The sequence below is a fragment of the Megascapheus bottae genome, chromosome 37 (assembly GCF_031878675.1).
Source record: "Megascapheus bottae isolate mThoBot1 chromosome 37, mThoBot2.hap1, whole genome shotgun sequence".
NCBI classification, from domain to species: domain Eukaryota; kingdom Metazoa; phylum Chordata; class Mammalia; order Rodentia; family Geomyidae; genus Megascapheus; species Megascapheus bottae.
Window position 1 is genome coordinate 4,209,313 of NC_143545.1, and position 27,840 is coordinate 4,237,152.

Below are 27,840 nucleotides of genomic sequence, written 5' to 3' on the forward strand. Positions count from 1 at the left end.
AGAGAGACAGACACACCGGGTCCGGGATGTCCGCAGTCCAGGTAAAGACTGCCCCGTTTGTTTTTCACTCCCGCTTCTTCCCTCCTTGAGACCCAGGGAACTTCCAGGTGTTACATTCATATGGTAAATCTCAGGTCATTTAAACAGAATAAGGCCAGAAAACAATAAGACAATAAAGCCATTGTCTGATGCAAATCAAGGTACAGTTTGATTCCACTCTGGCTCCCAAAATATCCCCCGTTTTTATTTTAAAAGAAACACAAGTGCAATTTTTACTCTTTTCTATACCTCTAATTATCCTGTCACATTTTCCAAAAATGACTTTGGTCCCTTGGTCTAACAGGGATTGATGGGCGGAGATTCAGCTTCTGTGACTTCTTCAAGCTGACTCAGGGGCGTTGTCTCTGTGCTTGACCAGGGACCTTAAGAAGCCTAGCCTGTTTTATCAAGGGGTTGCAAGGATTAGATATTAGGAACAATAATTTACTCCAAATTAGAGATCATATTTAACATTTAACAACTGCACAAACCATCTTTGGCTACAATAGTGTAGCTTACATAGTACCCATTTGCAAAGGCTTTTTCTTGATTGTCTGGGGAACTAAATTTCTGCAACCTTAACAATGCTTCAGTTGTCAGATCTAAACAGATTAATAGAGACACAAGCCTCAGATCCACAAACTTTTCCTGAATTTGTGGCTGGTGTCAAAAAAATAAAAAATAAAAATTTCGCTCAATTAGGACTTTAAACTACCCACTATCACAGAAGATTGACAAGTTCCTGCCCAGTTATGAAAGGCACGGGCATTAGTAAAGCATACTTACAAACTATTCTATGACCTCCCGGCTCTGATTAATTTGATTGGCCAAGCACAAGTGACTAAGATCTGACACCATCTCTGCCATCCAAGCAGAGGCTTTCGTGTCCCAGTAGTGTCTCTCCACACAGGGATAAACATGCCATTGGCATTTCACTTTGTTGGTTGCTGTATTGGAACTCAGGGTCTGGGCGCTGTCTCTCAGCTCTCCAGCTCAAGGCTAGCACCCTGCCACTGTGAGTCCCGAGCTTGGTGCTTGAGTGCTTCCCCCCAGCTTTTCAGCTCAGAGCTAGCACTCTGCCACTTCAAGCTCCAAAGCAACTCTGTCCCAACATCCTGCTGGCAGATTAGACACCACAGTCTCACAGGGACTTTGCTTTGCCCGGGCAGGCTCAAGGCTGCGGCTTTCAGATCAATGAGTCCTACAAAAGCCCACGTTACTCCAATTAAAGCAACAAGGTGGTCAACACAGAAATAGTCTCTAAGCATGAGCCTGCCTAGAACTTGATGAGGGCCAAACTTACATCTGAATGAGGATCTGCTGTCCTTGTCCATGGGCCTGCTGGAGATTGCTATAGAGTAACTTACAAGAGTAAGCTGAAATAGCAATTAAGCAACCATTTTGATAGTCCTAATTTTCCTTGTTTCTTTTTTAGAAACAAAACTTTAGGACAACTTTACTTTTAAATTTTGTTCAGAAACCATTTCTACTTTTCTTTAAAACTTTTACACTTTTTAACTTAACCTCTTAACACTTTGGTCTTTATTTGCATTTGAAAAGCCTTTAAGGCTGAAGGAATTCCCTTTGCCTCCAGGCCCCCTAGGGCCCAGGTCACTCCCTTTGCCTTTGAAGAGACTTTTTGTATTATTCTGCAGTTTAGATTATTACTGCCTAGAACTCCATCAACAGTTTAAACTCAAATCACAGTTTTTCCCTAATGCAAGAATTACAAACATCAGTGCACCAAAAGTTCTCATCAGACTTCCAGTGTCAGTCTGCAAGAAAAGACAGATAGGCAAAGTTTCTGACATTAATGAACAATTTTACATTTAAATCTCTAAAATACATGTCTCCAAACTTTAAAGGTAATAAATCCCAAATTCCCTAATACCTCTGGGTTAAACAGGATACAATGTTTACAATGTAAACAGCTCTAAGTATTACAAAACCAGATTTTTTTTTACCAATTTCTCTTTAAACCAATGTAATAATCCTTTGAGACATTGTAAAACATTCAAACCTAATATTATTTTTTTGCCAGTCCTGGGCTTGAGCTCAGGGCCTGAGCACTGTCCTTGGACTTTCTCAAGGCTAGAGCTCTACCACTTGAGCCTCAGCACCACTTCCGGCTTTTTTCTATGTATGTGGTGCCGAGGAATCGAACCCGGGTCTTCATGCATGCTAGGCAAGCACTTTAACCACTAGGCCAAACTCCTGGCCCCTCAAACCTAATATTTTTCTTGAAGTTTTAAGCTTAGATTTACCCAATTGTCTTTGTGTTTAAGTATAAATTTATCCATTGTTTTATACAGCATGCTGACAATTTAACCTTGAACATGTTCAATCACTCATTCACACACATTCATACTCAAAGATCATAAAGCGCGCAAAATTAATATCGGCCGTTCATTTTCCGGAAGTTTCTGTCAAGAGAATTTTGCCAATTTTACTCTTACAGGTGAGAACCAGGTTCAAAACAAAACTTTTTGCAAGGCAACTTAGCTGGAATTTATTTTTCCAGGGCTTGTTACAACTGCAGACATGGGGGAGCGGCCATGCTAGGCCCAGAAATGTTCAAATAAATAACAAGGATGTGTGCTTGAGTACGCACAGAAAAACCATAAGGATCCATACTTAGAAATGGTACCAATTTTAAAGACAAAACTGGACAAGGAAAAATATGTAACACGAACAAGACAGAGAAACGGAGACTTTTAAATAATCAGACATTGACATATAACAAGAAAACTGGACTCAATCAGATACACTTAACACATAAAACATGAGCTCAAATGACTGTTTTCACCAAACAGTTATTTTTAGATTTAGACATGTCTTGCTGGTGGGACTCTCAGGTATGCCTTGTTATCGACAAGAAACTCAGAAGGGGAGGGGGGTCAAGGCGTCCCTTGACCACCCAGGCCTCTGTTTTAGGCCCACAGTGCACCTTTTCAAACAAACAAACAAAAATAAAATAAAATAAAATGCAGACTTCTACTTACCTCTGGAGGCCTTTGCTTTTCACGTGGGCATCTTTTACAAAAAAGGTTATTAAGAAGAGGAATGGTAAAGACAAAATAATGTCACATATTAAATTGTGTAGAGTCAATGAATATGTTAGAAGGTCCCTACATAATAGTAAAAGGAGGAGAAACACAGCTCATATGAATGTGTGGAACAAGTGGATCAGTAGCAGTCCCAATTGACATGCACAAATAACTCAGGTCCTTCCCACGTCGCAGGATGCACCACTGGAGGGTTGGGGGTGTAGGCCCAGTGAGTCGCTGCTTGGATGGCCACTGTCACTCTCCATGATCCGAACGCAGCATTCAGGCAGCCAGCGGGCGTCATTTTCTCCTTGTGAAAAAACACATACATGCCCTCGACCCCAGGTTAGAACAGGATCGGGTCCATGCCAAGCACCAGTTAGGGGATCCTTCCACTTTACTAAGGCAAAAGCACGCTGCTCTCTTTTTTCCCAGAATCGCTGAGCAGCAGATAAATTATTTGAATCCAAATTTAAAACAAATAAAGCATGATTAAGTATATTCACAGGGGTAGCAGGATATGACTCTCCTTTCTGAATTTTAGCAATTTGATGTTTTAATAATCCATTAGCTCTCTTCACGATGCCTTGACCTTGAGGATTGTAAGGAATGCCTGTAATATGAGTGATATTATAGGAATGGCAGAAGGATTGAAATGCTCGGCCTGCATAGCCAGGGCCATTATCTGTTTTTATTTGCGAGGGAGTCCCCATCTCAGCAAAGCATCGAATGCAGTGAGAAATACAATGTTTACTGGCTTCCCCAGCAAGGGGGGTGGCCAGGATAAAATTAGAATAAGTATCTACAGTAACATGAACATATTTTAATCGGCCAAATGATGGAACATGTGTGACATCCATCTGCCAAATGTGATTAGAAAGCAGTCCTCGTGGATTTATACCTAAATGAGGAGCTGGTGAAAAAGGGACACAGTTGGAGCAAGTCTTAACTATTTGTCGTGCTGCTTCTCTAGATAATTTAAACTGTCGGCGCAAGGCTCCACTGTTTTGATGGTGGATAGCATGTGACTGCTTAGCAAGTTCAACCTGAATTAAGTAAACTCTGGTGGCAGAGTCAGTAACTGCATTGCCCTCACTTAAAGGGCCAGGAAGATTAGTGTGAGCTCGAACAAAGCCAAAAAAACAGGGGTGGTTGCGAGAACAAAGCAAAGTTTGTACTTGGCGAAATTGGGTCTGAATATTGGAGTTAGTAGTTCCAATAAAGGGAACAGTTTCTATGACTTGAAGAGCACGAATTACATATTGACTGTCTGAGTATAAGTTAAAGGGCTCGTCTTGTAACAGGACGAGTGCTTGTAAAACAGCCCCTAATTCCACCTCTTGGGCGGAGGAAAAACCCGTAACCCAAGATTGAGTTTTCCCATTAATGGTCAAAGCAGCCGTTCCATTAGAGGGTCCATCTGTAAATACCAAAGCGGCAGAAGATAAAGGCGAGGCCCGTACTATGGAAGGAAATAGAAACGTATGACACGCAGCAAATTGGAGAAGTTTGTTAGACGGGTAGTGATGCAAAATTTTTCCCGTATAATTGGCCCAAGCAATGGCCCAAGGATCTCAATGGACGAATAGCCAATCTTGTTGTTGTAGATTATATGGGACACAGATAAAATGAGATTCCTGACCTAAATATTTACGGGAATCCACTCGGCACATATGTATCAGATTAGCTACCAATTCGTAGTAGGGGGTCAGCACTTTGCCGGGTGTTGATGGTAGATAAAGCCATAAGTGGGCCATCCTGCCACAATACAGCAGTTGGGGAGTGAGAAGTAGCTAAAATATAAACTCCCCATGGTTTAGAGTAGTCACAATAGGTCACTTGTTGCTGGGAAATTGCCTTTTCTACAATTTGGATGGTCCTCCTGGCGTCAGGATTTAATTCGCGCAAGGATGTAGGGTTGGTATCTCCTTTTAAGAGATCAAAGAGGGGTTTTAACTCTCCTGTGGACAGCTTTAGATAAGGCCGAAGCCAATTTATATCTCCTAAGAATTGCTGAAAATCATGAAGAGTTCTTAAGTGTGAAGTTTTTAATTGTATTTTTTGGCTTTTAAAATAGTGTGGGCCTAATATATGGCCTAGATACGTAAAAGGGGGGTGTTCCTGAACCTTTTCAGCTGCTATTATAAGGCCAAAGAGGCTCAGATCTTGCTTTAGTTGTCCAAAGGCTTGTCGTACGACGATAGGGTCAGAACAAGCCAACAAGATGTCATCCATATAATGAACAATATAAACAGAAGAAAATTTTTCACGAGTGGAAGAAATGGCTCTAGCTACAAAACTTTGACATAAAGTTGGGCTATTTGCCATGCCCTGTGGGAGCACAAGCCAGTGATATCGCTTCATGGGTTCTTTAAAATTAACAGAGGGGACGCTGAAGGCAAAGCGCTTACAGTCTTGAGGCGCCAGGGGTATAGTATAGAAACAATCCTTCAAATCTATAATAATCTTATAAGTATCCTTTGGGATTGCCATGGGCGAAGGCAAGCCAGGCTGTAGGGCCCCCATCAGTTCCATGGTCGCTTTCACCTTTCTCAAATCCTGTAACAGCCTCCATTTACCTGACTTTTTCTTTATAACAAAAATTGGAGAATTCCATGGAGAGTTAGAAGGGGCCACATGTCCCAAGTCCAGCTGTTCCTGTACCAGCTGCTGTACTGCAATGATCTTTTCTAGTGAAAGAGGCCACTGTTCGACCCATACCGGTTCTTCAGAGAGCCAATTTATGGGATCAGCATGAGGGGCAGGACAAACTACAGCCCCCGTTAAAGAATACCCTAATCCTTGTCTCGTAGGGTGAGACTGGGGTTGGAGTGGCTCTAGCTCCCCCTGTGCTGCTCGGCCTAGTCCCCTAAAGGGGAGGAGGCCTTGATCAAGTAACTGCTTAGTGACCGCAGCACTAGGACTAAACATATACACTCCCATTTTTTCCATGATATCACGACCCCATAAATTAATTGGCAGATGATCCAGGACAAATGGCTGAAAATGACCAGAGTGCCCTTCCTCATCTCTCCAAACAAGGATCGCACTGCTCTGCTGTGGGTCAGTTGCTTGCCCAACCCCCTGTAGGGAAGTCATAGAGGTTGTCAGGGGCCATTGGGCTGGCCAATGTTTTTTAGATATCACAGACACATCTGCTCCAGTGTCTAATATTCCTTTAAAGGGCTTTTCTTGCATAAATATAGTCATCTCAGGCCTCTCTTGTTTTATGCTTTGTACCCAATAGATATCAGAAGATCTAAATCCTCTCTGTCCACATGGGGAATTAGCAGTCTCCCCGGGAGGTAAAGGCACAAGTATTAGTTGTGCTAATTTTTGACCGGCTGGGATCGATACCACGTGTTTCGGGGCAGAGGCCATAACTTTGATTTCTCCAGTAAAATTCTGGTCAATTTTTCCAGGTGTAATCTGTATCCCTTTAAGGGCTGAGCTACTTCGCCCTAACAGCAATCCAGCCACTCCCGCGGGAAGGGGGCCGAAGACCCCCGTGGGGAGAGCTTGTGTCCCCATCTCTGGGGTCAATACTGAGCAGGTGGAGGAACAGAGGTCCAATCCTGCACTGCCTGGGGTGGCACGGAGGAGGCTGGAGACTGATCTTGGGGGGTTGTTAGAAGATGCACTTGTGGCCGAGAAGAGGGAGGGACTGCCCCATGGTTTTGCGGGGCCAGGGGCTGGCCCCTTCTCCAGTTTCCCGAAAACGGGCGGCCATTGCGATTTGTTGCTGACTTGCAATCTTTAGCCCAGTGCTTCCCTTTACCACAGCGTGGACATGTGCCAGGTGATTTTTCTCTCTTTAACCTGGCCTGGCGTGGGCATTGCGTCATCCAATGTCCTATTTGTCCACAAGAAAAGCAACTCCCTGGGGGTCTAGCATCCCGAGAATGCCGCTGACCTCTATATTTTAGAAATTCAGTAACAGTCTTTCCTTGAGGAGCAGCAGCTAAAGTAAGGCCTTGTACATGGGAGGGTCCAATATCAGCACACAGTGAAATAAAGTCCGTGATTCCTCCCTTATTCCTATGGGGTCTGATAGCCGCCTGACAGGCCGCGTTGGCATTTTCATAGGCTATGTGTCTAACTATAATCTTCCTTGCGTTCTCATCTTGTACTAGGCGGTCTGATGTCTCCATTAATTGAGACAAAAATTCTAGATAAGGTTCATTCGGTCCCTGTTTAACTTCTACTAGATTTTTTGTACGATTGGAATTGCGTAACCTTTTCCAAGCCTCTCTCGCCGCAGCATTTATTTGTAAATAGGCCTCCTTTGCATAACCCAATTGATCTTCGGTGTTTTTATAGGTTCCCTCTCCTAACAACTGATCAAAAGTGTAAGGCAGGTTCTTAGACCTATTTGTTTCAATTTTAGCCCGACACTGTGCAGTGAACTCTGTCTCCCATAATAAGTACTCTCCTGCACTAAGGCATGCTCTGGCAAGCCGCTTCCAGTCATTTGGGCATGCAATACCAGCACACGCGGCCTCCAATATTACTTGAGTAAAAGGGGCAGTTGGCCCATATTGGGAGCAGGCACTCTTTAAATCCTGTAATAGTTTAACAGGAACAGGTTGATGGTATACTTGTTCATCATGATCAACTAAACTAGGGAAGCATCGAGGCCCTGAAATATCTTCCCTCTCTCTAGCAGCCTGAGTCAGGTTTAATTGCGATGCTCTGTGCCTGGTTGTAGTGCCTGTTAAAAGGGACTTGTTGCTAGGGCCTTTATGCTTGCCTAAAGGTTGAAAAAGGGATTGAGGCCGTAAGGCTGCAGCTGGAGGCGGTGGGTGTGAGGGGTAAGTTTTAGAATCAGACACCATAGTGGCCTGAGGGTCATATTTCTTTCCTACTTCTGGGGGGGCTCTCTGCTCCATCCCCATTTTCGATAGAAAATGTAGGATTTCTTTTAACTTCTTCTCCATCGTAGCCATCCGGCCCTCCATTGACTTATCATAACTTTCCTCCTTGATATTCAAACCTGAATTCTGATACTCAATATCTACTGGTTGTTGTTCCCTTTTCAAGATCTCACTTAGACTCTCTTGGGCTGCGGCATATGGCTCAGCCTCAGGTTTTTCAGAAGGGTCCTTTAACTCATAAATTTCCCGTAATTCAAGATTAAGTTCAGCATTCTCATGTTGAGGATTTATGCATTCATTTACTAAATTCCATACATCAATAGCCTCTACTGGGGTCTTTTCGGGGCCATATACATTATAATATTCTTGAATTCTTTTTCCTATCCACTGCCAGGTTTTTTGGAATTCCTCCTCTATAAACCTCGGGCATGCCTCCTCGACAAACTGTAGGAAGCTCTGAAGCACCCCTTTTTCCACCCACGTTCCGTGGGCTTCAAGTAGGCCTGTTAAGATCGGTACATATGACCTATGGCTATTAACTTGACACATAATTTTTACTCCTGACTATACACTCTCTTAAGATCCTCTCCTAATAGTCCTACGATGTGTTACTCACCACAGGGAGGGGTCCTTCACCTTCGTCCCAGATTTTCAGGGTCCCTGTTCGGGCGCCAGTTGCCGGGGCCAACCGGCAGCAAACCAGGGTTCGCAGATTGGGGTTCCTGAAATAGGGGACAAGGACTAGGAAGAAATAGAAGAGAGACAGACACACCGGGTCCGGGATGTCCGCAGTCCAGGTAAAGACTGCCCCGTTTATTTTTCACTCCAGCTTCTTCCCTCCTTGAGACCCAGGGAACTTCCAGGTGTTACATTCATATGGTAAATCTCAGGTCATTTAAACAGAATAAGGCCAGAAAACAATAAGACAATAAAGCCATTGTCTGATGCAAATCAAGGTACAGTTTGATTCCACTCTGGCTCCCAACAAGCTGGGGGCTCATCTGGGATAGCCCCAAAGACCCCAAGACCCCAGACCCCGAAGGTAAGGAAACAGCACTGTTGATTTGTCTTGTCCTGTCATCTGTCTGTCTGTCTGTCTGTCTCACTCTCGCTTGAGGATGGCCGCTCCATCTCGTATTTCTCGTAGGGATTGCCGAAGCAGACCTGCTTGTACAGCAATCCTGGAGGGACTGGGAGACGTCCCACCCCCTCTGCTCGTAGAAGGGGGTCCCTGCAACCCCTTCCTAGTAAATTGGTACTCGTAGGGGATAAGTCAGTCCGGTTTTTGACCAGCACTGACTGGGAAGTCTCCTAACCAAGACTCAACTGGCCCACCTTGATCTTGGGTCTGTTCCTTCTGTTTCTCCACAGGAGTCAGCAGACCAACATGGGAGATCTCCATCTAGTAAGTCTTTCAAGACTCAGGCCTGTGTGTATTATGTTTTCTGTTTTGTTGGAATTGCCTTACCCCTTGTTATTTTGTGGACTGAACGACTGACGAGACTGAAAACCATGGGTAATACTCCATCTAGCCCTTGGATTTGACTCTTGCTCACTGGAAAACAGTTAAGGAAATAGCTCAAAACTGAAATGTAACCATTAAGAAAGGAAAAAGAGACGTTATACCCGCCTGTCCTCCAGGGAGGGAGCACAGAGACATTTCCCCCTTCGTACTCCCCACCCCAGTTAACTCCATCTAAGGCAATGAAGGAGAACTTTGAAAATGAAAAGGCTCCAGCTGTGCCCTCCGCTCCAGGGGTCCCGCCCAGTCAACTCACCAGAGCCTAGGAGTTACACCTCCTCCTAATTCTGTCGCCCTTCCCCTTTGCCCTTTAGGTCCTGAGGATGCAGATAGCCGACAACAGTTCCATTACTGGCCATTTGCTACTAGTGGCCTTTACAATTGGCATACTCAGAAAGCCCCTTTTCTGGGAAACCCCAGGATTTAATTCGCTTGCTTGAAACTGTTTTCTTTACCCACCAGCCAATCTGGGATGACTGCCAGCAGCTCCCGGGAGTTCTGTTCACCACCGAGGAACAGAACAGGATCGTAGAAAACGTCAAGAAACTAGTCCCATGCCCCACGGGAGACCCCATCACAGACCCTTACCCAGAGCCTTCCCTTCTGAACACCCCAACTGGGACTACAATAAAGCAGGAAGTAAGGAACGGCTCCTGGTCTGTCGCCAGGCTCTTGGCAGGTCTCAAGGCTGCAGCTCGCAAGCCTACCAATATGGCCAAAGTTTAGGATCTAAGACAGGGTGCCACCGAGAGTCCAGCTGCTTATCTAGAGACTCATGGCAGCCTTCAAGCAGTGCACCCCTTATGATCCTGAGCTGGAAGAGAGCAGACAAGCAGTTATTGTAGCCTTTATCAACCAGGCAGCACCAGACATCAGGAAGCAATTGCAGTCCTTGGAAAGACTAGTCGAGAAAGGACTAAGAGAACTAGTAGCTGTGGCAGAGAAAGTGTATGATAAGAGAAAGAGATTTTCTTCCACCAATGTATCCCATTGTAGCAATCAGGCAAGGTGTGTCTTTACAAGAGAGACAGGAGACAGGAAAGACAGATAAAGAAGATTTTAGATAGACAGCAAAGGCAAATGGAGCAGGTGCTCCTAGCCACCATTGGCAAGCCAGAGGATAAAAATAAAAGACTAAATTTAGGGGAAAACCATTGTGCTTATTGCAAGAAAGAGGAGCACTGGGCCAAAGAATGCCCCAAGAATAGAAGGAAGGACTTTCAACCTTTGTCTCAAAAGTAAGTCAGGGAATAGTCTCTGCACTGGGGGCAGATTGGAAGTTGCATTGTGCTTACTGACCCCAGAGTTCAGGACAGGTAGAAAGAATGAATCAGACCCTGAAAGAGACTTTAACCAAATTGACCTTGGAGACAGGCGTGGACTGGGTGTCACTTCTTCCTTTTGCTCTATTTAGGGTAAGGAATTATCCCTATCACCTAGGCTTTACTCCATTTCAAATAATGTATGGACACCCCCCACACCCATTGTTCCTAGCCTCCAGACTGATCTATTAACTGACCATTAGGTGAGAACCTTCTAGAACCTTCCACCACTAAATTTACACATCTCTGGGCCCTGAGCAGTGTCTTCTTTCCTACGTGGTCAGATCTCTAAGTCTGCAGTGGAGGTGTGTGCAGCCTTGTACATCCTTTCCAGAAGACTCCTTGGCTTGCTGACCTCCTGTCTAATTTACTACTTACGTCCTTCCTTCCTTCCTTCCTTCCTTCCTTCCTTCCTTCCTTCCCATCTTTTCTCTTGGGGTTTGTTTATGTCCTTATTCCACTCAGGATCCTCTGTTCAGCGCAGCCTTCACCCGCACCCACTGCCTCCACCATTCAAGCACTGAGACTACAGGCAGGGGAAAGGACACCCGGCGTTCACTTGTATTTCCTAATGTGTCGTCGTGTTCCGTCATTGTAGGGCACAGGTGTGTGCTTGCAGAAACATAAACACTTGTGTGATCCCACGAGCCTGGGTGGCGAGAATACCAGTTCCCTGCACACGATTCCCCTGCTCGTGCAGGTATTTCACAAGTAATGTGTTTGGGTTTGAACTCATGGCTTGGGCACTGTCCCTGAGTGGTTTTGCTCAAGGCTGGTGCCCTATCACAGGAGCCACAGTGCCACCCCTGGCTTGTTTTTGGTGGTTCACTGGAGATAAGAGTCTTCCGGATTTTCCTGCCCAAGGTGGCTTTGAACCGAGATCCTCGGGTCTCAGCCTTCTGATTAGCTGGGATGACCAGAGCCTGGGGTCCTGACCAATCCACTCTGTGTCCAGCTGTGCATTAAACAGCTGCGGGGAAATACACCATCACCCTGTGATGACAGCAGAGCCTGAGCCCCGCCATTCCATTCTCACCCCACAGGGGACCCTGCCTGGGGGGAAACTGAGGCAGGGCAGCCATGACATTTTCCACCCCTCCCACGGGACCCCAGTGACAATTCACCCTTCCTGATATCCCTGTTCTTATCCCTGCTCATGGCCTCCTCTGATGTCTCGGGATGAGGTAAAGTTAATTCACTGATGGAAAGTGAATGGACATTTATGACAGTTTACATGTTTCTTATCCTGGATGGATGTGATGGGCAGAGGGTAACGGTTCTGGAAGTCACATGTCTGTTTGCACACTATCCCTCCCTCTCTCCCACTCTCTCCCAGTTTCCTCCTGTCGTCCCCACCCACAAGTGGGAGAGTTCATTTACCACATCGTGTCCAGTGCCTTTGCTCGTCCTCTGTCCTCCGTTCCTGTGTCCCAAAGACATAGTGCACAAACAAGACCAAAAGAAAACAGCCAGAGGGCTGGGAGTTTGGCCTCGTGGTAGAGTGCTTGCCTAGCATGCATGAAGACCCAGGTTCGATTCCTTCCTAACACATACATAGAAATAAGCCAGAAGTGGTGCTGTGGCTCACGTGGTAGAGCTCTAGGCTTGAGAAAGTGCAAGGACAGTGCTCAGACCCTGAGTTCAAGATCCAGGACTGGCAAAAAAATAAAAAAAAACAACCCATAACAACCAAACTAACAACAAGAACAACAACAAAAAACAGCCAGCAGCTGTGGTTCACACCTGCAATTCCAGCTACCCAGGTGGCTGAGATCTGCATACGGGGTGAGCCCTCTACCACTAGGCCAAACGCCCAGCCTGGCTTGTTTTTTTAACTGTAGCACGATTTGAACTGGGGATCTTGTCACCAGATGGAGGTGAGGGTTTAGTGAAGCTTGCCTTTAAAATACAGGACCTGTTCACTTGACGAAGGTGGCAGAATTCGACGTTCTGAACAAGTCACAGTGGTAGGAAAACTTGGCAGGAGTGAAAGAAATAGACAAAAGGCAGACAAACAGAAGGGCAGTGGCACACTCTGAGAGTGTGGGTGCTCTCATAGGGAGATGGAGATAGAGATAGAGATGAGAGAGAGAGAGTGAAAGAGAGAGAGGAGCTGCAGCCTGCTTTCATACTCTGGGCCAGTGTGGTGGGCGGGTCACTCCTCCTCCCTCTGCTGGCTTCCCTCCCACAAATCACTAGAACCCGCTGCTGTGATTTCTTTCTTGTGGTAATCTCTACTCTGCAGTGCTCAGAGGCTTCTGGGGACTGAATTTTGGTTCTGGGGGCTGAATTCTGTCATGTAAGTGGAGCCCTGTCTACCATCCTGCTGTGTTTGCAGTGTTTTCCTGGGCTTTGGGCTTGAGGAATAACTTCAGTTTTGCGTCTGTTACTAGCAGTTAGAGTCTACTTCTTTCTTTTCTTTCTTAGGCACGTCTCTATTATTGAGTCATACTCCTATCCCTCCATACTTTACAAGTTTACTTCTTGCTTTTTTTTTGATGGGTTCTTTGTCTTTCAACTTTTGCTATTTGGGGGGGGAAGGTGAGGATGGGATTTTCTTCTTTCTTTATTTTTTTTTTTCTTTTTGCTGGTCCTAGGTTTGAACTCAGGGCCTGGGCACTGTCCTTGTGCTTTCTCAAGACCACTTGAGCCACAGCACCACTTCTGGCTTTCCCCCCTCTCTGTATGTGGTACCAAGGAATTGAACCCAGGTCTTGGTGCTGTTAGTGGAGGCCAGAGGTGGACAAAATATGAGATGACTCAGAACACGATTGAGACATTAAACGTTTATTTCACCAGGGAAGGAGCCGACACACCCAGACTACACCCCAAGGTTGGGATCTCGGGGTGCAGCCCCAATCTGAGAAGCAGGCGGTTTTTAAAGAAGCCCAGCACACATGCTGAGTGTTCTCACCATAAATCTCCTTCTTTATCTACAGGCAAAGTGCTTGTGGTTGTGGGCAAGGATACAGCCTTCTTCTGGGTAAGTGAATGGCAGGGGAAAGGGTGTTAAGTTGAAGTGAATGGTGACAGAGGGGAGCTTGGGGAAGGGAAGGATGTAAACCCCAGTCCCTAATTTCTACCATTCCATAAGAATGCATTTTCCCCGTTTTCTACATTACACCTCTCTCTGTGTTTGTACTGAGTCAAACTTGACTCCTGTGCATCCTCATGTATGGAGACTGTAAGAGCTTGAGTTTCACAGAATTCATTCACCCCTTTATGTAATGGAGTAAAGTATGAAGGATACAAGGCCCGGCAGTAATGCCAGTGAGAAGCCACGTAGGGGTGCAGCCAGGGCAGACAAAAGTGTGGTCAGCCAGGGAGACTGGCTAAACATACCTGAAACCACTTGGTTGAGGTCTGTGCTCCAGTTTCACTGTCCTTGATCACTGTATCTCTGATGATGCCAGATTAATTGGCACAAAAACAACAGGCCTCTCCCAGAGCCATCCAAGGCCTTCCTCTTTGAGAAACAGGAGATGTAGCCCCCTTCTGTTCTGGAGGACGTGTCAAAGATCTAAGGCTCATTTAAAACAAGTTTAGAGGGGCCGGGAGTTTGTCCTAGTGGTGGAGTGCTGGCCTAGAATGCACGAAGATCCGGGTTTGATTCCTTGGTACCACATACATGGAAAAAGCCAGAAGTGGTGCTAAGGCTCACGTGGCAGAGCTCTAGCCTTGAGAAAGTCGAAGGACAGTGCTCAGGCCCTGAGCTCAAGCCCAGGACTGGCAAAAAATACAAGTTTTGGGGAAGTTAGTGTGGGCAGCCCTGAGGGAGAAGTAGTAGGCTCCGGCAAGCAGAGGGGGCGCCTTATGGAAGAGAAAGTCCCAATTTGGGCGCCCTGGGTTAAGAAAGGGTGGAAGGAAACATTCCTGGCCTCCTGGCAGAGACCCCATGTTTTTCCAGTTCCCATATCCAGATGTGGTTAAGGCATTGCAGTGTTTTAGGATAATAATAACTGGGGTACAGGTGCCTGGAACTTTCTGATTTGGGGGTCCAGTGAGAGAGATGTAGGGGTTATTGTCGACTCCCAAGATATGGTTTCACAGCCCCAGTTCTTGCAATGAACCTCTCTGGCAGCCTAGCAGAAGGTTCTGCTGGGATGGAAAAGCATACTATGTAGTTCCTCGTAATGGTTTTTTGATTTTTATTATTTCAAATTCGAAATTGCCACAGCCATACCAGGTAGACATAATTTGTCAGCCGCCTCCCCCTTCTCCTCATGATGCTCCTGGGAGACCTTGGCCTTTATAACTTCCTAGACTTTTCCATAAAACACAGAGACTGAATTCAAAAGAGGGCCCTACATAGTATGTTCAAGTCCCTTGGCCAATATTCTTCCAGGTGTGGGGTCCATTAACTCCCAATCAAATGACCTAGGCTGATAGCGATTTGGGGCGAATATCAAAACACAGGTTACAGTTAAGAATAGAAAAGTCTTGGCTTTAGGGAGTCCTTGGTAGGGGGTCCCAGTCGCCATCTCTTTGGAGATGGTAGTTCTGGGTCCTGTGTCTTGGTGATCACAGCAGAGTCCAAGTTTGGTGTTATGCCTGTTTAACCTGGGTGTGGTGTATCTAAGCTCAGAGTCCGCTCATTTTGGCAGTCTTGGGATCACCAGGTGGGGCCTTTTATGGAAGGCTGAGGGCCTCAGGTCACAGGGAAGGGTCCTGTGCAGCTAGGCTTGGGCCCTGGAGCTCTGGTGATGGTGAATCCATGCCTGGGTGAGGGGACAAGAGGGCATACTTTCTCAGAGTCCACAGGTGTCTGGGTACTACCAACCAAATGACGAATGTGCTCCAGAGTCAACTGCAAGGCCAGTGAAGACTGAATTAAATTGTGGTTAGTATTATCAGCCAGCTCAGCTCCCTGATCTTTGGGGGAAAAAAATGGGGAGGTCTACATACCTGGAAATTCATACCTATAACCCATTTTCCTTATAAGCTCCAACTTTCAGACATACTCATACCATTTGCAACATACTCAAAACTTCATGGGATTTGTCTTCTTTCTTTTAACAAACATTTTAAGACAATCCTGACTTTTTAAATACAGTCAGGGGACTTTCAATTTAGCACAGAAAGTAGGTCCCTGCAGGGTGGGGGAGTCAGGCAGGTTAGGGTGGGTAGCTGGCAGATTAGATATCACAATCTCGCAGGTACTTTGCCCAGACTGGCCCAGAAATGCAGTTTTCAGCTCAATGAGTCCTTTAAAAGGCCATTTTACTTCCATTCAAAGCAACAAGGTGAGGAACACAGAAGTAGATTTTAAGCATGAACTTACCTGAAACTTGTTAAGGACCAAAATGTAACTTGGGTTACATTTGACAAACTTGTAAAAATGATCTGTTTCTCTCTGTGGGCCTGCCTACAATTGTTACAGAAAATCTACAAGGCAAAACTGGAATGGGAATGAAACAATCATTTGGTAGCACTAACTTTCCTTTTTTTTTTTTAACTTTGAAACAAATTTTTAGGACAGTCTCACTTCCAAATTTTATCCAGAAACCATTTCTAATTAAAAAAAAAACTTTTACTAACCTTTGCTTTTAACACTTCACACTTTATCCTTTATTTGCATTTGAATTAGTCTGATAGGCTCAAGGCCATCCCCTTTGCCTCCAGGCCTCCTTCTAAGAGGCTTTTTTTTTTTCAGTCTGAATTACTGCCTAGAACTCCAATAACAGATTAAACTCAAATTACAGATTTTCCTTGATGCAAGAATTACAAATATCACTATACCCAAATCCAGACTTAGCATCTTTCTTTTCCTAAATACATCTAACTGCAAACTAGTATTGAGACTATATCATAAGTAGATAAACTTTTAAACATTCCTTTTAAAGCCTTTTTTCCAATTTCATATATTTTTAAGGGGCAGTTTCAGAAATACCAATCACATCACCCACATTTTACCACCAGGTTTTCAGTGTCAGTCTGCAAGGAAAAGGGACAGGATGAAGGTGAGACATCTGGCCCAGCTTTTGTGCCATGTGTGAACTTTCCCTAGGGCCTGTCCCAACATAGACACCAGAGCTACACCTTTGCCAGTTCCCCTCTCAAACTCAATGCCATGGCCCACAGGCCTACCCTAAGTTTTCCCTGTCCTTTCTCTTGCCACTTGATTACATAAACACTTTTAGACAGACAAAAGTCTTGACACTGATAAGCAAACATTTCTATTTAAATATCTAATACTTATTTCTAATACTTATCCTCAAATTTAGTTGAGGGAAATAAATCCCAGTTTCCCTGATGCCTTTTTGCTAAAGTGGATAACTTGATTATAATATAAACAGCCTAATGCGTTATAATACCAGGTTTTTAAATGCAAATCACAGAATCCTTAGAAAAATATTTTAACTAGTTCCTCTTAATGCAGTAATTCTTTGAGATATTTGGAATACCCAAACTTGATCATTTTTCTTGGAGTTTAGACTTAAATTCACCCATTTACCTTTTTGTGTATCAAGTAGAAACTCACCCGTAAAAACAGCATGCTGACAGTTTAATCTTGAACATGTTTACTCTCACACACACACACATTCATACTCACAAAGATCTTAAAGTGCACAAAATTAATATCAGTGGCAAGAGATACTTTTGCCAATCTTACTCTTGCATCCTTTAAGACAAAACTTCTTACCGAGCACTTTGCTAGGGCTTTTATTTCCAGGGTTTATCTGCTAGCAAGATAATTTAGCATAACCAAACTCTTTGAATTCCTTCTCCTGGACCAAAACTCCCAGCCCCCTCTTTTTAACATGTTTTAGCTGCGCTGTCCCTGAGCTTTTTCACTGGAGGCTGGCACCCTACCACTTGAGCCACTTCTCTCCACTCCACTTCTGGCTTTTTGATGCTGAGCAGGAGCTAAGGAATTCTCCAATCTTTCCTGCCCTAGAGTGTTTTCACTTCAGATAGTATCTCAGGCTGTAAGCCAAAGAAAGCATTATTATTATCATTATGAAAACTAGATCTTGGGAACAGGGAAGGTGGCCTAGTGGTAGAGTCCTTGCCTAGCATGCACAAAGCCCTGGTTTCCATTCCTCAGTACCACCGACATAGAAAGAGAAAGAAGTGCAGCTGTGGCTCAAGTGGTAGAGCTCTAGCCTTGAGAAAGCTGAGGAACAGTGCCTAGGCCATGAGTTCAAACCCCAGGACTGGCTAATAATAACAATAATAATAATAATAATAAACTAATTCTGACAGACCAATCATTTCATTTCTAATCCATTGAATTTCAGATCCTGATTCCTCCTTGTTTTTGTTTTGTTTTTATTTTTGTTTGTTTTCTCTGTCAGGACTAAGAGCCAGGAAAGGCAGAAGGCTGGTGGGAGAATCTGCATATCCAGCTGTCATATGACACTTGCAAATGCCAGGGGTACCTCCTTAATCTTCTGGATCCAGTCTGTTCAGCCTAAAAAGAACAAGGAGGGAAAATGACAGAAGCCTTGGTGAGAATGATACAGAAAAATCTGCCTTCCACAGACGACCCAGAAAGCAGGCCAGCAGGTAACTTGCATTAGGGTTGAAGTCTCCCACAAAGGCAGCTAGGCTGGGATGGAGGGAGGGAGGGTTAGATCTGGGATGTGTGACTTGAGTTAGGTAACATCCCTCTTCTTCCTCCTCGTTGTCCTCCTCCTCCTCTTCCTCCTCTTCTGCTTTTCTTCTTCGGCTTTTTTTTTTTTTTTTGCCAGTCCTGGGCTTGAGCTCATGGACTGAGCACTGTCCTTGAACTTTCTCAAAGCTAGAGCTCTACTACTTGAGCCACAGAACCATCTCCAGCTTTTTTCTATGTATGTGGTACTGAGGAATCGAACCTGCCTTTGTGCATGGTAGGCAAGCACTCTACCACTAGGCCAAATTCCAGTCCTTATTTTTTAAAAATGTTTATTGCCAATCCTGAAGATGGAACTCAGGGGCTGGGCACTGTCCTTGAACACCTTTTGCTCAAGGCTAGTGCTCTGCCACTTGAGCCACAGTACCACTTCCAGCCTTTTCTGAGTATGTGGTACTGAGAAATCGAACCCCGGGCTGCATGCATGCTAGGGAAGCACTGTTCCACTAGACAACACTCCCAGTCTATCTTTTTTCTTTCTCTCTTTTTTCTTTTTTTGGTGGGTCAAGGGGCTTGATCTCTGTACCTGGGCGCTGTCCCTGAGCTCTTCACCTCAAGGCTACCACCCTACCCCTGAGCCACAGCCCCACTTCCCTCCTGGCCTACTTTTATATGACATTTTTATTTTCATATTTTATTATTCTATATATTTATATTTTATTATAAAATTTGCATGTAGATCATATAGTATGTTACATGATTGATAAAGTACAACATACAACAATTAGGTAGCACCATGTAACCTAATCCTGTATGTAATATAAGGGTCTATATAGCCAGGGGGCTGGGGTTTACATTTGTCATCCCAGCTACTCAGGTGGCTGGTGGTCAAGTCATCCTGAGCAGGAAAGTCCATGAGCCTCTTCTCTCCAATGAACCACCAGAAAAGTAGAGGTGGAGCTGTGGATCAAAGTGGTAGAACACTAACTAGCCTTGAGGGAAAACTTCAAGGACAGTGCCCAACCTGAGTTCAAGCCCCAGGTCTGATCAAAACAGAAAGTATATATAATATAATAGTATAATACAATATATAGTATTGTCATGTTATATTATAACATATATTTATATTAGAACATATGCCATTATGTTATATAACATTATGTATCACAGAACACAATGGTATATCAGATGAAGTATTTATAATATCTGTCATATAGCATATGACCAAGCTGGGATTTGAATTCAGAGCCTGGGTGCTGTCCCTTAGCTTTGTCTCTCAAGGCTGGCTCTACCAGTGGAGCCACAGCTCCCTTCTGGCCTTTTCGTGGCTCCTTGGAGATAAAGAGTCTCCCAGACTTTCCTGCCTGCCACCCTCACATCTCGGGCTCCTGAGTAGCTGGGGTTACAGGAGGAGACACCAGTGCTCAGCTCCTCCACTCTTTCCTTTTCCACCATTGCAAGATGGCCTTTGGTGGTAATTGAGCCAGGACAAACCACAAGTAGGGAATGCTATGATCATTTTCCTTCTAGAAGTTTCCTTAGATTCCGACCCTCCTCTTTCTCTGTTTGCAGTGAAGGGGCTCCAGGAAAAATACACAGGAATATTGTCACCTATCACCCCGGCCAAATGGCACTGCTGTCTGTTGACTATTGTGATTCTGTTTGGGACCACAGTTGTGCTCATGGTGATTCTAGCAGGTGGGTGGCTTTGAATGCCAAGGTGTGGCTTAAGCCCTGGGATGGGCCTAGAAAACAAAAGACTGATTATAAAGCAAATGCATTGTCTGTTAGGGAACCAAGCAGAAAGCCCCATTCCAGAGCACAGCCTGTTTTCTTCCTGTCAGAGAGAGTGGATTGGCTTTGGGAATCAGTGTTTCTATTTTTCTGAGGACACAAGGAACTGGACATCCAGTCAGGACTTTTGTGCCTCCTTTGAAGCCAATCTGGCCAACTTTGACACCATCCAGAACCTGGTAAGAAAAGCTTTTGGGGTTCCTGTTCTCTGTGACATGCTGAAGACACCCCACCCCAACTCGAATAGGTTGTGTGAAGTTAAAGGGTTGGGCGCCAGGAGCTCACGCTGTCATCCAGTTACCCAGGAGGCTGAGATGGGAGGATTGAAGTTCCAAGACAAATTGTGCAATTCAGATTGGCACACACACACAAAGAAAAGAAAAAGAATTATTAGTCCTAATACAGAGCTTCTCAGAGGCTGAGATGTGAGATCACAGTTTGAAGCCGGTCTTTGACAGAAAAACAAAATACATCCAAAGTCAAGGACTCCCATTTTCAACTCACTGTGTTTTATTACAGAATTTCCTGAAAAGATACAAAGATTCGTACGATCATTGGATTGGACTGAGAAGAGAATCCTCAAAGCACAGCTGGAAGTGGGCAGACAACACAGACTTCACCAACTTGTATGTTTTCAACCATCTTTTGGCTTCTTTGTTTGTTTTGAGCCAGGGATGGGGCTTGAAATCAGGGCTTACGTCCTTGTTCCTGAGGTTTTGCTCAAGGCCAGTGCTCTACCACTTGAGCCACAGCGCCACTTCTAGCTTTTGCTAAATAGTTTATTGGAGATTAGAGTCTCATGGACTTTTCTGCCTGGGCTGGCTTTGAACTGTGATCGTCAGATCTCAACCTCCTGAGTAGCTGGATGACAGCTGTGAGTCCTGGAACCCAGCATGGATTTGTTGTTGATGATGTTTTATTTTTATGCATTTTGGAAACAGTTGAGCCTGAGTGAAGGTCACGTCTAGGGAGCCCACAGGTGGCCGTGGGTCATGAATGAATGCGTGGTTAGTGTGACTGGGATGGACGGGTGATGGACAGACAGGTGGCATTCACACCAGGACTTTGAGAATGGAGAAGAAACGCAACTCAGTCAGCAGTGCTCATCACCAATGTGAGACGACCGCTGGTCTATTCTGGTGAAACTCCAGACAGGGGCCGGCTTGTGGCCTGGTGCTGGAGTGCTTTCCTCGCATGCACAAAGCTCTAGGTTCGATTCCTTTGTACCACATACATAGAAAGAGCCAGAAGTGGCACTGTGGCTCAAGTGGTAGAGCTTCAGCCTTGAGCCAAAGAAGCTCAGGGACAGTGGCTAGGCCCTGAGTCCAAACCCCAGTACTGGCAAGACAAAAAAAAAAAAGATAAAAAAAGACAGGCAACAATCTGCGCTCTGGTGGCTCTCACCTGTCATCCTAGCTACACGGGAGACTCACATCTGAGAATCAGGGTTCGACACCAGCCGAGGCAGGAAAACCCATTGGACTGTTACCTCCCATGAACCACAAAAAAAAAAAAAAGAAAAGAAAAGCCAGAAGTGGTGCTGTGGCTCATAAGAGGAGAGCAGGACTCATCCTGAGCACAGGGACAGCAGCCCAGGCCCAAGTTCAAACCCCACACCTGACAAAAAGAAAAAGGAAAATGAACAAAAGCAAGTAAATACCCAAATGTGAATTCTGAACGTGTTTCTGCTTGGCTCTAGGGTGGAAGTGCGAGGCTCTGGGGAATACGCCTATTTGAGTGAAGCTGGAATTAGCAGTGCCAGGGTCTACGCAGAGAGAAAGTGGATCTGCAGCAAACCAAGCAGCTATGCCCAGTGCCCAGCTGCCTCCAGCTCTCTCCTACCCCGTGTCGTCTCCTTCTCTACATACTGTCTGCTTGTAGCTGGGATCCTAATAGCTCACGCCTAGAATCCCAGCTATGCAAAAGACTGACATCTGAGGACCTGGGTTCAAAGCCAGCCCGGGCAGGAAATTCTGTGAGTCTCAGCTCCAGTGAAACACTAGAAAACCAGCAGAGGCACTGTGGCTTAATTAGTAGAGCACTAGCCTTGAGCTAGGGACAGTGCTCAGGCCCTGAGTTCAAGCCCCAGGATTGCCCAAATAAAAAAAGTTTACAGAAACTTTAGCGTTGCTACTGGGGGACAAAGTTGTGACTTCTCTGTTCTGGGGTTCATGGAGCCCGGGAGTGTCAGAGCCCACTGGAAACACGAGTCACTCACCAGTGACACACGTGGATGACACGGCCAGGCGTCAAAGGCCTGTGCTATCACAAGGATGGGATTTACACATTTCCCACCTGAAGCTCATCCCACTTCCTGCTTTTACTTTTACCGTATCTTTACTTCCAAGGAATTGTGAAGAAGGTGAAGGGATAAAAAAGAATAATAACTACCCCCAGATTCAAAATTATTCCCCTTCAGCAAGCAGAATAGAAACCTGTTGGGAGCCAGAGTGGAATCAAACTGTACTTTGATTTGCATCAGATAATTGCTTGATTGTCTTATTGTTTTTTGGCCTTCTCCTGTTCAATTGATCTGAGATTTACCATATGCATGTAACCCCCAACAGTTCCCTGATTAACCATCTGGATGTAACACCTGGCAGTGCCCTGGTCTCAAGAAGGGATATAAGCTTTGAGTTGATAATAAACGGGGCTGCAGTTTTTGCCTGGGCTGCAGACCTCCCGGACCCGATGTGTTTGTCTCTCTTCTATTTTTTCCAGTCCCTGCCCCCTATTTCAGGAACCCCAATTTGCTGCCGGTAGGCCCCGGCAGAAACCGTGATTGGAAAATGTCTCCAAGGACCCAGAGGCTGCACAAATGGGAAAGAAAAATTAATAAGCCACCTTATCTGAAAGGAACTTATAAACCCAGTCAGCCATTGTTTGTGCAGGTGTCCATAAGCTCCAGGAACTCGCCTATTTTGTGTCAAAATTAGATTACACGTATAGCATTTGTTTCCCAAGCCATAAAACTACTCTCTCTGACAGTTGAAGGGGACTCAACTTCTATCAGTTTCCATCGCCATGGAAAGTCCCCTGAGCCCCACCTTATCTCACTCGACCACTTGGTGGGTGTAAATCTGTGGTTTTTGCCCTTAAAAAGACTGCGTAAACCCTGCTTAACAGCTCCTCCCTCCTCACTGCAATGAGTGAGCAGCAGAGGGACGCCTCGCTCTTGGTGGTCTTCCTTGGGGCCCCCTCCTCTGTGCACAACAAAGGATTCCTTTCCTCTCCCCATGTTACGTTAGAAACGCAACACATCTATTCTCTCTCTCTCTCTCTCTCTCTCTCTCTCTCTCTCTCTCTGTATAGTGTGTGTGTGTGTGTGTGTGTGTGTGTGTGTTGTGTTACTCACTTAACATGGGGAAATGACATTCTTCTTTACAATTCTAAATAACTGAGCTTGGAATCTTATGTAATCTAGCCCTAGACATAGACTTAGTAGAAATGGATGGCATTGTAGAAGTTCTGTTTTTGTACCATGGTCATATACTTGTGTGTGTGTGTGTGTGTGTGTGTGTGTGTGTGTGTGGTGTATGTGTGTGTGAGTGTCTGCTTGTTCTGTGCCCTGAACTCAGGGACTCGTGCTGTTGGTTGGCTGTTCTTATGAAGAAGGCTCTCTACCATTTGAGCCTCAGCTCCACTTCTGGCTTTTTGCTGGTCCATGGGTGATACGAGTCTCACAGATTTTCCTGCCCAGGCTGGCTTTGAACTGTGATCTGTCATTTTAAAGATTACCAAAAATAATGGGTGCAGAAGTAGGTGAGCAGATTCCAGAAGCAGAGCTATGTGCTGGTCTTTGTGAAATGTGAACCACGTGATTCTAACTTGAAGCCACAGCTACTTTTTGCCTGGGGATTTTCAGATAAGCTTCCTGTCTGGCTGGGGGTCTTTAGATCGCTAAACCCATGACTCAGAGGGTAGGGCACCATGGGACTACATAATGCCCTGAGTTCAAGTCCCCCTGTACCAGCACACACACACACACACACACACACACACGCACATGTGTGTGTATGAATGTACTTATAATACATAATATATTTTATAAATACATTAGATTATGGCTGGAAGTGTTGCCTAGTGGTAGAGTGCCTGTCTAGCATGCAGGAAGCCCTGGGCTTGATTCCTCAGTACCACAGACACAGAAAAAGCCAGAAGTGGCGCTGTGGCTCAAGTGGTAGAGTTCTAGCCTGAGAAAGGTCGAGAACAGTGTCCAGACCCAGAGTCAAATCCCACAACTAGCAAAAACAAAACATATATTATATACACACGTTTACATATATATGTATGTATGTAATATATATTAATATATGTGTATAATATAGAATTCATATGCCAATGTGCATGTGATTGTATTTCAGACACTATATGTGGGTCTTTTTTTTTTTAAACACTTTCTCAGGTTTATGTCTTTTTGTTTCTTTGCCTATCCTGGGCACTGTGTCTCCCCATGGCAGGTGCTCTGCCACTTGAGCCACAATTTTTTGCTGGTTCATTGGTGCTAAGAGTCTCCTGGAGTTCCCAGGCTGGCTTTGAACTGTGATCCTCAGATCTCAGCCCCTGGGTAGCTGGGGTGACAGCCTGAGCCACCAGCACCGCTCTTAGGCTTCTTCCAGCTCCCTTGCAAACCATGCAGAATAAAAGGCCTCGGGAGGGAGTGGAGGGGATTTCAACCCTTTCTGGCCTAAGCAGAGGCCATGGCGTCTCCACTCTCCTGGTCTCCTGTGGAAATGGGACATTGTCACTCTGCACGCTGCAGCTGTGCCCTGCGCCCACACGGGGGCGGTAGATTCCCTGCCAAATCCTCCTAGGCCAGAGACCAAGACTTCCTTAGCACAGCTGAGTATGCGTGCGTGTGTGTGTGTGTGTCTGTGTGTGTGTGTGTGTGTGGGTTTGTGTGTGTGTGTGTGTGTGTGTGTGTAAAACCCTAGAATGAGCAGGGAGCAGTGGATGTTTCACGTCTGTCACCCCAGTACTCAGGAGGCTGAGATCTGAGGATGGAGGTTCAAAGCCAGGTAATGTAGACAAACCTGTGAGACTCTTATCTCCCGTGAACCAGCAAAAATCCACACATGAACCTTTGGCTCAAGTGGCAGAGCACCTGCCTTGAGGGGGGAAAAAAGAAACTAAGCAAGAGAACAGGGTCCTGAGTTCAAATTCCAGCACCGGGGCAAAACTCAACACACACACACACACACACACACACACACACACAGAGTAATCTCTGAGCAGAGCCGTGTAGAGACCTGAGTTCCAGTCCTAGTAGAAAATGACAGGTTCAGCTCACATTTGGTGGCTGTGGAGAATTTACTTTGTGTTGGATTGGATTGGTTTGTTTTTGGGGTGCTGAGATTTGAACTCAGGGCCAAGCACTTGTAGACATGAGCTTTCCCTCTAGAGCCACAGCTCCACTTCCCGTTTTCGGGTGGTTCGTTGACAATAAGAGTCACATACTTTCATGCCCAGGCTGGCTTTGAACCTCCACACTCAGCTCCCAGCCTCCTGAGGATCTGGATAACAGGCGTGAGCAGCAGTGGATAGACGAGACTTTTTCATGGTCCTGTGTGGAGTTTGGGTGGAAAATACAAAATAGCTTTTACCTACTTTAAAGAGTTATAGGGAAGGTGAGTGTAAAACAAACACACCCCTAAAAATCCTCCTCCTCCGGGGCCCTGTGAGGCCTAAATGAATTTTGAAGTTTAATGAACTTCAGTAAAGAGTTATTTCTAAGCAGCCTCCATTCTGCAGAAGTTAAGTCTGAGACCGTCTCGTTGTCTGATAGCTCCATCCAGGCTGTACTGGGGACTATCCTTAGGACGGATGCATTGTTGTGTCCATCTGTTGTCTGATAGTTCCTGTCTTAGTGGGACGTGGAGTCCACACTTTGGAGGGACACAAAATCCCTCGGGTTTACAGCCTGGATGCGCATGCGATTTGTCTGATTAAGTGTTTTGTCTTGTGTTACGTTAACTGTTTTTAATTGGAGAGAAAAACCAACAGCTAAAATCCTGGAGACGGTAGGCAACGAGGCATCCAGATGCAGAAAGCCTCTGCTTGGATGGCAGAGATGGTGTCAGCTCCTAGAGTCACTCGTGCTTGGCCATTCAAAAGTAATGAGCCGGGAGGTCATAGAATAGTTTGTGAGCATGCCTTACTACTGTCCATGTCAATTTACTCCATAACTGGGCAGGAACTGGTGAGTTATCTGTAATAGTGGGTAGTTTACAATCCTAAATCCCATGTTTGCTCAAAGCCCAAACTAAGCAAATTCTGAGTTGACACCAGCCACAAATTCTGGAAGAAAGTTTGTGGACCTGAGGTTGTGTCCCTATTGATCTGCATATTGGCTTATATAGATAACTTAGGCATAGTTAGGGTCACAGAAACTAAGATTCCCCAGACAATCAGGAAAATGCCTTTGCAAATGGGTGCTAATAAGTAAGCTACACTGTTGTAGCCAAAGAAAAGATTTGTGCAGATGGTAAATGTTGTGTTGTTCCTGATATCTAATCCTGGCAACTCCTTCATAAAATAGGCTAAGCTTTTAGGTCCCTAGAAACAACACCCCTGAGTCAGCTTGAAAAAGTTACAGAACATGGATCTTCTGCCCATCAATCCCCCTCCCCCTTTAAGATATTAGAGGCATGGGTAACAGTAGTAATAAATGTACAAGAAAGGAAACTGCACTTGTAAGAAATGTTTACAGGTTCAAGTCTTCTATACCTGTCTAGAAAATCCTAGCCTCATTCAAAGGAAATCTGGTTACTAAAAGTTGTCACCCCGGTAAATTATTTTGGGGTCTCGCCTTATACTGTCTTGAAAACCAATGGGGTGCAAGCAAAAACAAGTGTGCTCAGGAAAAGCAATCAGGAAATCACTGGAAAAATTCACCAAAGTGAGGCCTTGGGTTAAGCTTCTCTAACCAGTCTGTGCAGAAATTTGCAGGCCACCCAGCAGGAGGTGTGACATTCTACTGGAGCTACTGAGAGACAAGGCTGCTGCTACACATCTGCCTGATTCCACCACCCCACAGCTGTTCCCTGAAGACTAGAAACCCTTGGTGGTGGGACATTCTATCTGGGCTAAGTTCAAAGTCCCCTAACAAAGTCATGGGGGAAAAAAAAAAGTTCAGGCAGAAAATCTTACAGAAAAATCACCTTGGGGGTGAAGACTGGGGAAAAAAATAGACAAGAGACAAAGATGGGGTCAGGAGGACTACCGCCTAAGTCACCAGCCCAAGAAGGCTATGAGCTTAAGACTGCAGCCCCGATTTATTTCCAAATCAAGCCTTAAATACTTTCTTGAAACTACGGAACTGCCAGGGGTTACATTTTTACAAAGTGGTAAATCTCAGATCAGTTAAGCAGGACAAGGCCATAAAACAATAAAGCAATAAACTGATAAGGTCTGGGAGCTCACAACACAATGCAGTTCAAAAGTTCCTAGGCATGGTGCCATACATGACAGCTCCTGTCTTTGTGTGGTTATCTTACTGAGTTATGCAGAATCATGGGTCAGTCTGACTCCACACTCCGGCTCCCAACAGTAGTGTGCCTGTGGATCTACATGTACGTCAAGAGGAAGACCAAGGTCTTGTCCCCGACACAAGTGGGTCTCTCAGCCGCCGGAGGGCGCCTATGAAACTAATGAAGACTGTGTGAAGACTGTCTTAGGGTGTTCAGCT

The 27,840-nt window shown here is 45.3% G+C and overlaps 1 protein-coding gene across 1 annotated transcript; it reads left to right on the forward strand.

The window, feature by feature from the left end:
* The first annotated feature begins 18,240 nt into the window (after positions 1–18,240).
* On the forward strand, positions 18,241–27,797 carry LOC150042095 (C-type lectin domain family 2 member D11-like). Its single transcript, XM_090325208.1, has 6 exons — positions 18,241–18,313; positions 19,932–20,057; positions 20,151–20,332; positions 20,673–20,779; positions 21,853–22,022; positions 27,703–27,797. The coding sequence occupies exons 1-6, from the start codon at positions 18,241–18,243 to the stop codon at positions 27,795–27,797; spliced, it is 753 nt and encodes a 250-aa protein (XP_090181334.1).
* Positions 27,798–27,840: the final 43 nt, after the last annotated feature.

Bases quoted from the DNA above. Each gene is read 5' to 3' on its own strand.
- LOC150042095 (XM_090325208.1), top strand. From the start codon at position 18,241: ATGACAGAAGCCTTGGTGAGAATGATACAGAAAAATCTGCCTTCCACA. The intron at 18,314-19,931 runs GTAACTTGCATT...CTCTGTTTGCAG, and splicing joins CCCAGAAAGCAGGCCAGCAG to TGAAGGGGCTCCAGGAAAAA. The intron at 20,058-20,150 runs GTGGGTGGCTTT...ATTGTCTGTTAG, and splicing joins GCTCATGGTGATTCTAGCAG to GGAACCAAGCAGAAAGCCCC.